This window comes from Epinephelus fuscoguttatus, linkage group LG13, assembly GCF_011397635.1.
Source record: "Epinephelus fuscoguttatus linkage group LG13, E.fuscoguttatus.final_Chr_v1".
Classification (NCBI taxonomy): Eukaryota; Metazoa; Chordata; class Actinopteri; order Perciformes; family Serranidae; genus Epinephelus; species Epinephelus fuscoguttatus.
Window position 1 is genome coordinate 1,358,814 of NC_064764.1, and position 15,999 is coordinate 1,374,812.

The following is a 15,999-nucleotide window of genomic DNA, read 5'->3' on the forward strand; positions in this document are numbered from 1 at the left end:
GTGACAGGCTGTTATGATACCACAACTATCACACATTCACATATGGAGTTTTTTGTGGAGCCCTTAGCGTCACATAGGTTTACATTACCAAAGGTTTATGACAAACTCTCTTGCTGAAAACCAACTCCCGTGTGCGCATGGCGAGAGAGGAGAGAGAGAGACGCTGTGCTGCTGCCAGAGGAGACACTGAATGAGTTCCCTCTGAGCGGTAAGTCGCTAAAAGAGTCTGAGAAGTCCGGGGCTGTTCATAACTCACTCACTCACAAGTTCTCCAGCAACACATGTTGCACGTGCTACGCTAAATCACGGACGTGAACCAGCTACTCTTGCTCCGCTGTCTCTGTGCTCGCAGCCATTTTCACAGAGGCAGGTGCGATGACGGCATTGACGATAGGACGGTAGAGCGCAAATCTCTCCAAATCTCCAAATTTATATCATTTCTACCATCTACCGCATATACCGTGCAGCCCTAATGAAAAATGTTTTAGATATCAGTGGTTCCTTACTGGTGGGTCGCAGTCCAAAAGTGGGTCACAGGCCCATTCAGAATGAACCACAAGGGACTTGAAAATGTGTCAAGTTTGTAAAAAAAAAACAACACATTTTATTTTTAAGTACAGTGAATGTCCAGCACAGAGCTTTTATCTTGAAGGGCCATTTTCTGCTGTCGAGTCAGTGACTAACTGACAGCTACTTAACAGAGACAGCAAACTAGCTCAAAGACATAGCGGAACGCAAATATGATGCTGAATGTATTAAACTGTGGGACCTTGTACTAATGACTAAGAAGAAATCTGGACCCATTGGCTAGACCTGTTGGGAACCACTGTTCTAGATGACACTGAGAGCACCCAGGGAAATGTTCTGAGTGTATGAGTACATTTCCTGTTTCACAACTGAGAACACTTCAACAATGTAAAGCTCATTTGGGTATAACAAAGAAAACAAACATTCTGTGGGTCCACAAAATCAGTCTCCCATTCATTGTCTATTGACCAAATCACCGTGACTTAGCACTAACAACAACAATCAATTCTGGGTAGAAAACTGGCAGTTGATTAAAATTGCAGAAATATGTAAAATCTGCAAACTTGTTGTTCTGTAGTCATTTTCAGCTGTAACTGTAATGTTTAAAGATATATGGGTAGACATGGTGGTCCTACCTATGTGACGTTTCTGCTGTGCTTATTATATGTACTTTGTTGCTTTGTTCTACCAGCACAGAAGCTCAGCAATGTTCTGCTGTGGATAGGACTGCAGCAAATCATATTTTAGCCACCTGAAAAAAATCCATATTAATGAAAAGTGTACGCTATATTTGAATGTTTGCTCCGCTTTACCTAACACTTTAACAGATCGGCACAGCAGTAGACCAGTATGGAGCTTTATCCCTATCTTTATTCAAGAGAGTGGTCTATCAGTTTGAGAGCATTATTTATTGATTTCACGTTCAAAAACCCTGCCTTCGCACTCAAATAGCCTCTGCTTGCACTTGGATCTACTCTGTTTCTGCTCAAACTGTGTGCTCGCACTCAGATACCATGTTGCTCGCACTCAGATACCATGTTGCTGGCACAGGTTTCCTGCTCGAGCTTCGGCTTTTCTCCTCGCACTCAAACTGTTTCTGTGCGCTCGCGGAATTTCTGCTCTCAGATTTCTGCCCTGCGCTTGGATTTTTTTGTGTAACAACCCTGTCAAAATCCCCCAACCAATAGAACGTCAGATTTACTGTTGACCAGTGAAATGATCCCTGCCTCCTTGTGGGCGCGCTCACTTTAGTTTTAGAGCGTCCCGTCCGGGCGGGCACTCTTTAACCGGGTTCATCCACTCCGACCCTCCAGGGCTTTATTAAATGTTCTTCCCTTGCTTTCTTTACCACTTTTGGAATAAAGGGCCTGTTAATTTACACACGTGCACCATATATAGCGTTGGTGTCATGACTGCCCAGAAGTACCTGAACATCTGAGCCGTGGCGGCACACAGGTATGTGACGTGTCAGAGGAGAAACGAACCGTTCACATTTCTCGCTTTGTGGCAGGTAACGGTCCACAAACCTCACTGCACTCAAGGGACTGTTCTTAACTTATCAGAGGAGGAGGGTGGCTGGTTGATTTTTATTTTATTTATTTATTTTATTTTTAACCCCCCGGTAGCCACAAATATTTTTTCTTGAGGTTTTCGATGTGACTGGTGGAAAATGCATGACCCTTCACCATGAATTAGATTTTTAAAATTTAGTTGAGTTCATCTGATGAACTCAGCTAAGTGTGCCAGGCAACCCAACATTTTGTTGTTTTCCTATTAAATGTGTTATGTAAAATTTTCACTGTGCTCTTTCTGTGCTCCTAAATTTTTTCAAAATCTTCATTTTTACTTTAAGTAGTTATAATTACATATTAATCACCTATTGATGCTGTTTCTGAAGTATGAATAAGTCAATAAGTAATTTATTCCATTGAAATATCATTGATATATTATAGAAAAGTGATTTATCTTTTTATAAATGACAAAAGGCACATCTACCTAATTCTTGCTGTGGTATCGTGATACTACTCAGAACCATGATACTTTCACTGGTATCATACCGTGGGTCCCAATTTTGGTACCGTGACAACACTAGAAGGGGTACCAACAATGGTAACGGTTAGGAATGGTTCCATCGGTACTATCCACAAGTTTTCGAAGGGGAAACGGAAAAATAGCGTACCGAACTGAACTGTACCATACTGCTCCGTGGAGATGGAGTTTTAAGTTCCCAAATCAGACAAACTGTACCTATCAATGTTCCAGCATTCAAATAACTGATCAAAATAGTAATTTCTCTTGTTTTCTCTGACTTGTCCATCATCTAGATGTCAGTCCATTAACAGCTTAAGCTCAGCTTTGGCTCTATGACTGACTGGTACTGTATAGTTACCTCTGGGAGGCTGTGGGTCTTCTGGAACTGAGAAATGGAGTAGGCTCTCACATAATCACCCATCTCCTCCCTGGTCTCTATGGCTCGCTTCACCAACCACTTGTAGGGGGCACAACATACAGCTGATCAGATACATGAATAAATCAGTATGAATTCTGTACACCTCAAACTTTCATAACTTATAATTTTTTCATGCTGAATGTTAATATGAAGAGTCTGTATCTTGGTTTAGGATTAGAAATTCTCTCACCTGTATTACTGGAAAAATGTGGATAAAATCCAGCCCTTGGATTTGATGAGGCTCCAGGCGATGAGGACACTTCATCTTCGGTAGCACAGACACTATTTTTTCTGTCAGAGCTCTGCAAAGAGAAAGACAAAGCAAAAGCAGAAACGGGATATTCAGAGGTCCATGTAACAAGAGAGAGCCAAACAGGCCTACCAAGCAGACCAAATTTCGGTAAAGTTCAAACAAGAAGACTAAAAATGCAGGACGCAAAATATCAGTATAGATAAATACAAATTAAAAGACCAAAAACAGCAAATGCAACTAAAACAATAAAACAACAAGATGAAACGGAAATAAGATAAATAAATCTTAATAAAAAGACAACATCACATAAAAGCAGGTGTATAAAAATGGGTTTCAAGAAGTGATTTAAAACAAGTCACTTATTGTAAGAGCCTTATCTCCTCAGGCAGGTTGTTCCAAATCCAAGGGAACGTGATGGCAAAACCCTCTTAACCATTAGATTTAAGCCTCTACTTTAGAACAGCCAGAAGGGCTCCACCTAAGGATCTAAGGCTATGAGCTGGCTTATATGGGGTCAACATTTCTGCAACATAGCTTGGGGCCAGACACAGATAAGCTTTAAAAGTGATCAGGAAATTCTTAAAATCAATTCTAAAGCACACAAGAAGCCAATGGAGAGGAGCCAGGATAGGGAGGAAGCCTAGCTGCTGCATTCTGAACTAGCTGGAGGTGAGAGAGTGACTTTTAGTTAGGGGTGGGCCATATGGCTGAAAAGTACATCACAATATAGCTGGTTCATATTGACCGATAACGCTAGTTATCGATACTTTCTTTATTACCTGTTTAAAATAAGGACCAGGAGAAAATAAATAAATTTTAAAACATCTATTTTAAACTCAATAGTTTTCTTCTGATTTCAATCACAGTCATCAGTCAAGGCACACAGAGGAAAATGTAGTGTCAACACAACCATTAGAAAACACTCAAATAAATGACCATACACAAGATAGTATAAAAACTACTACTCAACATTTTCGTCGCTAACTGCACTCATTCCTGCTACTCACTCCACTCTGTGTTGTGTTCAGTGTTGCCAGATCTTGGGCAACCAGGACCAGCAACCAAAATTACTTTACAAATACATTATATTTATTGCCCTTGAACTCTACCAAACCAACTAGCCTACCAAAAACGTGGAAAGAATAAATGAATGAATGAAAATGAAAATAAAGAAGTTGTATATAACGAGTCATTTTACTTTCACTGTAATAGTGCTGGTATGCTGAACAAGATCTGAATGATGGGTACATATTTCACACAGAATCTGAATCTGCGCACTGCCTTTGAATCACCCCTCTCTTGAAGTTGAATCTTTTAATCCTCTTTCTTTCTACAAATCTTCATTGTATTCTTTCCATATTTTGCCCACTTGTTAGCGAAATCCATCCATCCATTTTCATCCGCTTATCAGGGGCCGGGTCGCGGGGGCAGCAGGCCGAGCAAAGCACCCCAGACATCCCTCTCCCCGGCAACGCTTTCCAGCTCCTCCTGGGGACCCCAAGACGTTCCCAGGCCAGACGAGATATGTAATCCCTCCAGCATGGGTCTGCCCCGGGGCCACCTACCAGTGGGACCTGCCCAGGACACCTCCAGCGGGAGGTGCCCAGGAGGCATCCTAGTCAGATGCCCGAACCACCTCAACAGATCCCTTTTGATGCGAAGAAGCAGTGGCTCTACTCCGAGCTCCCTCCGGATGTCCGAGCTCCTCACCCTATCTCTAAGGCTGAGCCCAGCCTCCCCACGGAGGAAACTCATTTCCACTAGCCTGGTTCCAGACCATAGACCCCGCCCACTCAACTGAATAGGCTTGCATTACTGGTCTGGCATACTGCAATGAATTTGCGATTTATCTCGTCCAAACGATGGACGGACCAGTGAACGCCGGGGGTCTAGCGATTAGCCAATCAGTGCCACGCTGATGTCAAGCTGTACGCCAGTGGGTAACCGGTAAGGATAGCAACAATGGCGACTGCTACAGATCCTACAGACCACATTAATGATGCTATCAAGGTATTTCGCCACTACTCGCGTTAATGGAGGACCAAATTAAGGAAGCTGCTAAACTGGATTTAACGGCGATGTAGCTGGGCGTGCATGACGACAGAGACATTTTAAACAGGCAATGCTCTCTTGTTTTAGGCACCCCCGAGGCATGGATACCAATGACGTCAGATTCTGGGTGAGTCATTGATCTCTACTGATTGGTTAGGGAAAAAAATCAAATTCCCTCCCTCTTGTAAATCGCCTTCAATGGAAGCCATGTCAGACTGAAGGTTCTGGGAGCTTCAGTCTGACACTCAGGCTACATTTCCACCGCTTGTATCCGCGATCTCATTCTTTCGGTCACTACCCAGAGTTCATGACCATAGGTGAGGGTTGGGACGTAGGTGGACCAGTAAATCGAAAGCTTTGCTTTTCCGGCTCAGCTCCCTCTTCACCACGACGGACCGGCGCAGCGCCCACATCACTGCAGAAGCCTCACCGACCCGTTAGCAAAATAACCTCCATTAATCAAGCAATTTAAATGTTAAAAGTCTCACTGACTGACCGTCACCTGTAGGGCTGTCAATGAATATTCTAAATTGGAATTTGTAAAAAAAAAATATGGACCTTCGAATGTGAAAATTGATATTCGATTGTGGAGGGGCAAAAAAAAAAAAAAAACACCACCGCAGCTGTTCTCTTTGCGAGTGGGCGTTGGCATCACACGCGCATTTCTCCACGCTGGTCGACAAGCGATTCTGCTCCCAGCTGTTGTCTCCGTCACTCGGCTTGACACATGTGCTCGTGACTCGCGCAGAAAATAGACCAGACGCTGAAACGATCGCTGCAGGGCGCGAGCTGATCACGGTCCAGCGCTTCGAGGCTATTCACAGCGCTTCCGCGGGCGGTGTGGCCACGGGTCAGAGGGGGGGGGGGGGGCGAGCGAGAGATCCGCGGTCGTTTATAACATAATGTTATAGATAATTGTTTTATGTGTTTTAATGTGTAGATATGTAAATGTTTTCAAAGACGTTTATGTTGAAATAAAAATACCTACAAGTAGTTATGTTTCCTTGTATTAATACATATACAAGTATGTTTCTTTGTATTAGCTTGCCCTCTTGTGGACATAATGCGGGAAAAAAAATATTCGAATGGTTCGAACCTATGAGTTATTTTTAGAAGGAATATTCAAACGTCATTTTTGAGCAATTTTGACAGCCCTAGTCACCTGTGTGTATGTGGAGAGGGACGGAGGGAGCAGAGCTGTGGAAACATCCTACAGTCCGACATACTATCATGAGTTTAAAAAACTTATTAGATGGATATATATAGCGAAAAGGCGACGTTTAGAGAGCAAACCCCAATAAGCAACTCCACTTTAAAAACAAGCCCAAAAAAAACCCCCTGCAACCCGCGACTACCAATATTTGTAAGTGACTTTACAAAAAACAAGCCCGAAGCCACAGGCTTATAAGCGAACCTGGCAACCCTGGTTGTACACGAGGATGGCGCAACCAAACCTGACGTTGTTAGCTGTTTGCGTGACATCGTTGCTAGGTTACCAGGGAGCAAGTGAGTGTGTTCATGCAACCAACCTTGCACAGTCCGACTCTGACCATCAAATTCCACCAGATGCGCGTGGGTTGCATCTGCGCTCCGGAATGGCAGCGGAGCCGATTCGTCTCAATTCTAGTCAATGTGTGTGCTTCCACCGGCTGCCGCTGTGCTGCGTTCTGGCTTCGTCACAGCTGTGGCGCTCTGGAACCCTCCGCAACAGATACACAGGACTTATATTTTTGCCGGACACCAGAGCACAATGCAGCAATTCAGCACAGAGCAGATCATGCGGGGCAGGAAGTCGTGCACAGAAACAAAATAAAACATCTGGTTAATTTTCAAAATAAAATACACAGTGTTCACGGCGGATCATATTTCACTGCACTACATCTTGAAAACATCATAATGGGTGAAGGCAGGCATGAAGTCAGCAGGCCAGAGGTTTTCAGACATCATTTCACCCCGCTGACACCATGGACGAGGAAATGTTAATCATGGAGGTGCACCGAGATGTCTTCCTACTACTCCTCTGGTTTTGTGGTTCTGTTTATAGAAACTACATCTTGTTATATCGTGCGATAATGTGTGAATTCGCAAGATCTCGTGGGTTCTCGTGACTCCCGCTGTCCGGCGGAGCTGCACCGCTCTGCACAGCAAACGCAGCCGTTGGGTGTTGATGGACGGCGGAGCACACAGCGGATAATGAGCACAGCCATTCTGCAACAGACACGCGTCCAGTGGAATTCCGGCGTAGGGGTAACTTGCACGGCTTTCCTTATGTTTTTTCCCGACAGAATACAGTAACATTATTGAACGTTATAGTGAACGTTTTTCTATCAATGGCGCATAAGTCTTTATCGCAAGATGATATGTTATCCATATCATCACACCCATGTGCGGATGCTGTTTCTGGATTTCAGCTCAGCGTTCAATACAAACATCTCTCAGTACCTGGTGTGCAAACTGGGTCACTTGGGCCTCGGCACCCCCCTATGCAACTGGCTACTGGACTGCCTCACCAGCAGAACCCAGTCTGTACGTGTGAACAATAACATCTCCAGCGTCATCTCCCTGAACACCAGTTCCCCCCAGGGCTGTGTTCTCAGCTCCTTGCTGTTCACCCTGATGACACACGACTGTCGTCCCAGATTCAGTACCAACCACTTCCTGAAGTTTGCGGACGACACAACCATTGTGGGCCTCATGCAGGGGGACAACGAACTGGCCTACAGGGAAGAGGTGAAACACCTGGTGAACTGGTGTAAAGTCAACAACCTGATCCTCAATGTTGACAAGACAAAGGAGATCATTGTTGACTTTAGGAAATCGCGGCCCAGTCATACACCACTCCTCATCAACGACACTGTGGTGGAGGTCGTCAGTAGCACAAAGTTCCTGAGAGTGCAAATCACCAACAAACTAACCTGGTCCCTCAACACCACCTCCCTGGCGAAAAAGGCACAGCAGCGCTTGCACTTCCTGCGCCGGATGAGGAGAGACTCCCTCCCCCCTCCCATCCTGACTACATTCTACAGAGGCACCATCGAGAGTCTGCTGACCAGCTGCATCTCTGTCTGGTTTGGGGCTTGTAAGGCCTCTGACTGGAAGTCGCTGCAGAGAGTGGTGAGGACAGCGGTCCCCGCTCCCTCTATCCGGGACAGTGGGCATAAGCGCTGCCTGACCAGAGCCCAACGCATCTCCTCTGACCCCACCCACCCCCACCATGGACTGTTCTCCATGCTGACCTCTGGCAGGAGGTTCTGCAGCATCCGTAGCAGGACGTCCAGATTCAGAGACAGTTTCTTTCCCCTGGCTGTAAGACTATTGAACACTCACATACAATAAATAAACACTCATCTATGGACTGTAACAGGGAGGCGTGACCGTCCTGTCAAAAACTAACAGGACGGTCACGCCACCTGCTGTCTGTCCGCTGCCTCTCCAGGATGCTGCTCCAGGTGTGGGAGAGCATGTATGCCCCGTCGTCCCTGTTCTTTGTCCCTGGGCCCCGCTTCCGTATTTCAATGGCCTCCCTGATCCAGCGCCGGTATTTGTTGTCCTTGTTGCTCTCCCACACCTGGAGCAGCATCCTGGAGAGGCAGCGGACGGACAGCAGGTGGAGTGATCGTTTTGTCAGTTTTTGACAGGACGGTCACACCTCCCTAATATCAGCTGATTGACAGACCAGCTGATAAAGATGCATCACAACCACCACCAAATGACACTTCCGAGGAAGGCGTAAGTTTCTGCCAAAACAAGTCAAGGTATGTAATATCCTAACATGTCTGAGGAAAAAAGAAAAAAAAAAATAAAGTCATCATCATAAACTAAAGACATAATGAACACCATTGAACCAAACTAACTAAAGATTGTGAAAGAGTACACTGGGGCTGCGCTAGATGAAAAAAAAAAAAGTAAAACAATATGATAAACATACTGTAGTTTGATAAATGATCCCTTTTCAATGATCATATTCACTAACAAGTAAAACTGACTACATCATGTAACCCCTGCACAGCTGGCTATAAAGCCAGTTCAGTCAGGACCACTTCAGTCAAAGAAAACTTTATCCCTAGTTGCAGTTTGATATTTGGCGGTATGGTTCTGTTCTGGGACCTCTCTGTCCTTCCACAAGCCTACATGGAAAGCTACAGGAAGAGAGAACACACCTCTCTACCCTCCCTGTGCCTATGTGGAAAGCCGAAGGCAGAGAGAGCACACCTCTCTGCCCTCCATGCACCTACACGGCAGCCTAAGGCAGAGAGAGTAGCAGCAGCGCTTCAGAGTAGCGCTGGTGACACCTCCCACCCCTCACATTTCCACTTGAGCATCCTGCCTTCAGGGAGAAGGTAGCGGAGCCTCTGGGCCCACTCCACAAGACTCACAAACAGCTTTATCTACCAGGCTGTCAGGATGTTGAACTCTATCCACTACCTCTCCCCTCTGCTCCCGCCCCTGGATTGTAATTCTATCCACTGCACATAAAGACTACCTCTGCTGTTTTGCACATAGACTCACTACATCTGCACCCTGGTGTTATATTATTATATTATATTATATTATATCATATTATATTACAAACTGCTGCTGACTGTCTGTTTTTACACTGTGCACTTTACCTCACTTTGTTTGAACCATTTGCACCATTCTGTATCTGCTGCTGTTAGTCATGTGCACTACATGTACACCATGTACATCCCATAGCTGCTCTAACATGCACCTTGATCACCTTGATTGTACATATGTTTAGAGTATCTTCTAGAGTGTCTTGTCTTTTAGTTATACTGCTTAGTTTTATCTTTATTTTTACTTGTATGTTTCTATTGTATTATCATTATTATTATTATTATTATTATTGCAATTTAGCTTTCTTTTATCTCTTAAATTGTAAGACACTGATACTTGGTGTGAGGGAAACAGCATTTCGATTCTCTGTATGTCCTGCACATATAGCAAATTGACAATAAAAACCTTTTGAACTTCGAACTTTTTAAGATATATACCGGTATTTTCTACGAAGTGAACTACATGTCTTGACCAGTTGGGTGTCGATATAGGGTCAAGTTGCGCCACATAACGCATACCAGTGTGCATCTCTCTTCTCTCATTCTCTCCGCACAGCTCCGCCCCACTCACTCACAGTTTCTCCATCAACGACAAAGAGCTGCTCCTCTGTTTAATCTGTATCTATCTCTATATCGATACAAACAGTATCAATAAAAACGGTATTGTCTAAATCAATGCAATGAGATTTGCTAATTGGTTGCATAGAAAGGAATCACGTGATCCATCAGCTGACTTCCCTCTATCAATCAGCTGATGTAGCTGCTTGAGATCAGCTGATGTAGCTGGGGTGTGAGCTGAGCTTGACATCATGGCCTGCCTTAACAAACGGTATGCTCAATTTATTGTAATATACATCTGTTGTCTTGATTCACTGCCTGTCACACTGTGGATCACATTCATTTGTGGTCACTCTGTGTCAGACTGTACAATATCAAATTTGAGGCAAGTCAGTCTGTGTGATGAATACCTGATGAATCAGCACATTATGTACATAGAGAAAAATGAAAGTAGACACACATCATGTGTGTTATGTGTGAATGTCATTCATCTGTGCTGCTCTTACTTTTGAAAATGCAGCAAAGAAAAATCAAGCTTTGGTCAAAATGCTGTTTCACTTTTTAACTGACATCAAAGTGGTGCTTACATTGCTTCATCAGCATATTCAGTATATTCTGCATCTATTCTGATGGTTGGTTAGTAGACCTGGGCTGTAGCCATAGTCCACATGTAAGAATTTGTTTTCAAATTTCTAACATTGGTCGAGTTTTTGTCTTCACATTGCAATCTAGGGTCACTGTTTTGGATTAATGATCAAAAACTTCACCACACTTCTCTCCAAACTGTCATCGTTCATCTGGGAAAGCTCAAAATTACAGTGTATGGGAACTTCAGGAACAACTAGCCAACTGAAAAACGACTTACATTTTCTGACCAATGGTTGAGTTTTCCTGAAAAAGAAGATCCACATCAATGTCAAAGTTACATGTGGTGATGCACCAGGTCATACCTCCGACCACCTAAAGGGGAGACAAGTAGGAAACAAGTTGAGTGAGTGTGGAGGTTTAAAAATCAGTGGCACTGTTTACTGCGTGAAGCTTCCTGAACTCATTGATCTATTGGAACTTGAGTTCACAGTTTAGCAAAACTTGTATCTTAATCATCTGGTCTAACAAAAGTAACAAGTAATGCCCTCTTTCTCATGAATCAGGGCGTTTTCATACACATGATGGGACCAGCAGGGAGAGAGCTCAAAAAGGCCCTGTGTGTACCTTATCAAAAGGTGACAAGCCTTTAATCCGTGCTCTAAAGTATCCAGCCACCAGCAGGAGCTCCAGGATTTCCGCCAATTTGACGCTTTGGTCCTCATCCTCTCGGGTTTCCACCTGGGAGCCAAACACACACCGTCTTTATCATCACCATCACCATCATCATTATCATGTACCTCTGAAGAAAACCAGTGTCCACCCGGGCCGCTGTAGTGCTCTCGGGCAAGACACCGAATTCCACCCAGCAGCAGACGTGCAGTTTAATAACTCAAGATAGCTAACGTAACTAAATGTCTGAGGAAGAAGCCGAGTAGTGCGGTGGGGACGTTTCCGACAGCCGTCACTAAGTTGCCTTCCGACTATTTTTTTTAAACTGTTCTTGAATTGACTATGGAGACAAAATTAAACCTCACCCGTTATGAACTAACAAGTACCGTCAGCTCCATCGTTAGCTAACCAGCCTCCGGGTGGTTACAACCCGTTACAGGCGGTTTTTACAGTCAAAGCCTCGTCACTCTGTTGGAATTCTGATTTAAATACTCTTTACCTGAATGAGGTTGCCTTCTTGGTCATACTGAGCACCTATTTTAGACCCAGTTCTCACTTTGTGGAAAACAGACGCAGCCGCCGCCATGATGAACTAAAGTGTTGACGATGACTGGTCACATGACTGTAACATGTGACAGCCAAATAGTCTTTGTCATTGACCCCTAATTTTGAATGTGGCTCCACACAATAAATAGTATTATAATATAGATAATATTATGTGATATTTGAATCTATAATTCATGTTTTAAGCGCGTGATAAATGTAATGAGGAGCACACACGGAGACAACATATCATGCACGCGCACTACCAGCCAGCAGAGGGAGCACCGAGATTACAAAAAAAACCCAACACAGGTAGAAACTAAAATTCATGCATGTTATTATAAAATATACATTTTAGGATGGTACACATATATCATTCTTCCAACACATAGGCCTATACATATTAAAACATATTATCTCCCCAGCCTGCTCCCTTCCAGGGTTCTCTACACTGCCCTCTTTTTTCCTTTATTTTTACACATTTTAATTTAATTGTAATTATAAGTCTCATATTTTCGTTGTCAGTCGTTGTTATTTACAAACATCTCTGCAAATTTATATGTTATCATTGTTGCATTTCTTTTAAATATGATCAATAGAGAAAGATGAAAAAAGATAGAGGGTCAAAGAAATATTTTACGACAGTGCTGCTGATATTACGGCGATTACTTTACGATAACGGCTCAGTTTACGGCACACGTGTGTACACTCCTATCCACTTCGACGGTGTTTACTCCAGCATGGCTAAAGTTTTCCAGAAAAAAGTGAGTAAAAAGAGTCTCAAGATGAGCTCCGAGGGTACAGATGAGGTCGCAGCAGTAAGGCAAGATGTAGACTACGATGACGACGACGTGAATCTAAATGAAGTGGATGAAAATATCACCAGTGAAGAGGAAGAGGATGGCGGCGAAAATGAACGAAAACGCCAAAAGCTGCTGGAAGCCATCAGTGCTCTCGGTGGCAAGAGAAAAAAAACGCTGGGAGAGAGATCAGAGGCGGGCGTCCAGATGTCTGAGTTTACTGTCAAGGCGGAGAGGGAGGGCGACAAAATCGACCTGTTGGACCTGATCGGGACCGTGGAGAAAACCCCCGCTGTTCCAGCGAAGACAAAGAAGCAGCTGAAGAACCTGCAACATCGCAAAAAGACCATCGAGTGCCCTCTCAGCAAGCAGGAGAGTGAGAGGATCCAGAGAGATGTGGCATTTCAGAAGGCAGCCACAGAGGTGACCCGATGGAAAGGTATCATCAAACAGAACCAGAGGGCCGAGCAGCTGGTCTTCCCCCTGAACCAGGAGCCCTCTTCCCCTAAACCCATAGAGAGGGTTGTGACCAGCTGGAAAGCACAAACTCAGCTCGAACAGGAGATCTTTGCCCTCTTGTCTGCAAACAAGCAGCCCATCAATGACCCCATCCTAACCCCTGCTGAGGAGGCTTCAATGAGAGCAATGAGCCTGGAAGAGGCCAAGATCCGACGCACAGAGCTGCAGAAGGCTCGGGCCCTGCAGTCCTACTACGAGGCAAAGGCACGAAGAGAGAGGAAGATTAAAAGCAAGAAATACCACAAAGTGCAGAACAAAGCCAAGCGAAAGGAGTTTCTAAAGCAGTTCGATGAGATGGTGAATACGGACCCTGGCGCTGCCTTAGATGAGCTGAATAAGATGGAGCTGGCCAGGATGCAGGAAAGGATGTCGCTGAAGCACCAGAACAGTGGCAAGTGGGCCAAGTCGAAGGCGATCATGGCTAAATATGACCAAGGGGCTCGTAAAGCCATGCAGCAGCAGCTGGAGATGAACAAAGAGCTGACGCAGAAGCTGGTGACCTCGCTTAATAATGAGGAAGAGGGAGAGGTGGAGAAGGAAGCAGGTGAAGCGGAGGTTCTGCCTGATTTTGTAAATGATGCAGAACAAGGACTGGATACCTCAAATCCCTGGATGAGAGGCAAGCTCTCTGAAGATTCCACAGTAAAAGAGATAAGTGACACTGTGGATCTAACAGCCGAGGGGCCTGGAGCAGCCGAAGAAGAAGAGGATGAGGAGGAAGTTGAGGAAACAGAAGAGGAAGCGCTTCTCAGAAAGTTTGACAGCAGGAGGAAACTGCGTCAGGCTCAGGAGACTGAAGCTGCAGCAGAGGACCCAGATACATCAGACAAAGAGGAAGAAGAGCGTTCAGAGTTTACAGGCCTTTTCAGAGGAATAACAGACAGTTGTCGGCAGGCTGAAACCGAGAAGGCTGAGGCAGCTGCAGATGCCAGCCAAATGGACACTGCAGCTCAGCTGGAGGAAGGGCTGATGAGGGTCAGGACTCTGAAGGACATGGAGCTCCTCAGTCAGGAGAAGTCAGCCACTGATGAAGCACCTGTTCAACCCCAGCAGCCCCCAGCCACAGAAAACCTGACATCTGCAACTCAAAAGGCAGGAAAAACCAGAAGAAGGAAGAGAGGGATCGAGCTGAAAAAAATTCTCACCAAAGAGATAAAAGTCATCCAAGTTCCGCTCGCCCCAACCATTGAGGAAACTGAGGACCCAGATGAAAAGGTGGACCAGAGGGGGCTCATTAAAGAGGCCTTTGCAGGAGACGATGTCATCTCAGACTTTCTTAAGGACAAGAGGAAGCAGGAAGAGGCAGGGAAACCAAAGGTGGTGGACCTGTCGCTGCCTGGGTGGGGCGAGTGGGGAGGGAAGGGCCTCAAGCCGTCCCGCAACAAACGCAGGAGGTTCAGGATCAAAGCAGCACCGCCTCCACCTAGGAAAGATCAACACCTGCCCAGCGTCATCATGTCAGAGATGAGAAATAGCTCTATCAGCCTCCACCAGGTGAACTCTCTGCCCTTTCCCTTCAAGAACCATGCACAGTTTGAGAGCACCATCCGCTCCCCACTGGGCCGCACCTGGAACACTGAGCGGACTGTCAAAAAGATCAGTAAGCCCAAGATTGTCACCCAGCTGGGCGCCATCATTGAGCCCATGGCTCGGGAGGAGCTGACAAAGGACAGGAAGCAGGTGGCCACTGGGAATAAAAATAGTGTGGACTCGTGGAAAAGAAAACATTAGCAACAACTAACACTGAAATGCTCCCTGGTTTAAAGTCAATAAAAAGAAACCACTGCAGCAGGTTGTTAGTAATTCTCCTGTGTGGCTCTGTGTGTGATGCTTCAGTTCATATTGTGAAAATATTTCAATATTTACAGAGCTGAAATTATGTGTTTGACAGTGTTTTTTTCCAGAGCCTTTCATATTGTATATTTGATAATATAATATGTTAAATCAAATTTAGAAATCAACTAAGCAGTGAAGAATATTTGAAATAAATTCTATCTTTGGAATTAAAGATATGGTGACAAGTCTGTGAGTTAAATTATTAATAGCTATTCCTTATTTGCCCTCCATTTAAATGTATTACACTGTGAATCTGTGTTCATGCATATTGTTGCAATGTACTGTACACACACACCACATTCATCTCACCTATTGCAGTGATATACTATATTGTTTAGAGCTGTCTGCAGGTGGTGCAGTACATTTACACCTAAAACACTATCTCCTCCTCTTTGTTGTGCTCACCACACATGCATCTCCAGAGCTAAAGGTTTCCTATTGTAATGCTTAGAGCTGGTGACATTTCCAGCCCAACAAACCCTGTGCTAGGTTTGAGTGGACCATGTACAACACTCCATTATAAGTAAGACTGCTTCATTCACATTAATTAAATAAAAATGTGTAAGTATTAACAGCAAAATGTTCCAGAGTATTAGAGAACTACTTACTGTGTAGGATGGCTGCTTTTAAAAGGTTGATTTTCTATTA

The 15,999-nt window shown here is 44.6% G+C and overlaps 2 protein-coding genes across 4 annotated transcripts in view; one reads left to right on the top strand and one right to left on the bottom strand.

Moving 5' to 3' along the window:
* ccdc93 (coiled-coil domain containing 93) overlaps positions 1–12,284 on the bottom strand; it is a 45,665-nt gene extending 33,381 nt beyond the window's left edge. For 2 of the 3 annotated variants that reach the window (XR_007450800.1, XM_049594838.1), the window contains exons 1-5: positions 12,153–12,284; positions 11,609–11,722; positions 11,262–11,356; positions 3,168–3,279; positions 2,918–3,016 (exon numbers count right to left, since the gene is read on the bottom strand). Coding sequence is in view for 2 of the 3 variants with exons in the window: in XM_049594838.1 (XP_049450795.1) it covers positions 2,918–3,016; positions 3,168–3,279; positions 11,262–11,356; positions 11,609–11,722; positions 12,153–12,239 (507 nt within the window). In the remaining variant the exon portion in view is untranslated. Of the gene's footprint in view, positions 1–2,917; positions 3,017–3,167; positions 3,280–6,811; positions 6,913–11,261; positions 11,357–11,608; positions 11,723–12,152 lie in introns of those variants that run through there. The other variant, XM_049594839.1, reaches the window with a different exon arrangement.
* Positions 12,285–12,867: 583 nt separating this feature from the next.
* si:dkey-251i10.3 (uncharacterized protein LOC553498 homolog) lies at positions 12,868–15,999 on the top strand. Its single transcript, XM_049594841.1, has one exon. It carries the CDS (start codon positions 12,937–12,939, stop codon positions 15,244–15,246), a length of 2,310 nt encoding a protein of 769 aa, XP_049450798.1. The 5' UTR covers positions 12,868–12,936; the 3' UTR covers positions 15,247–15,999.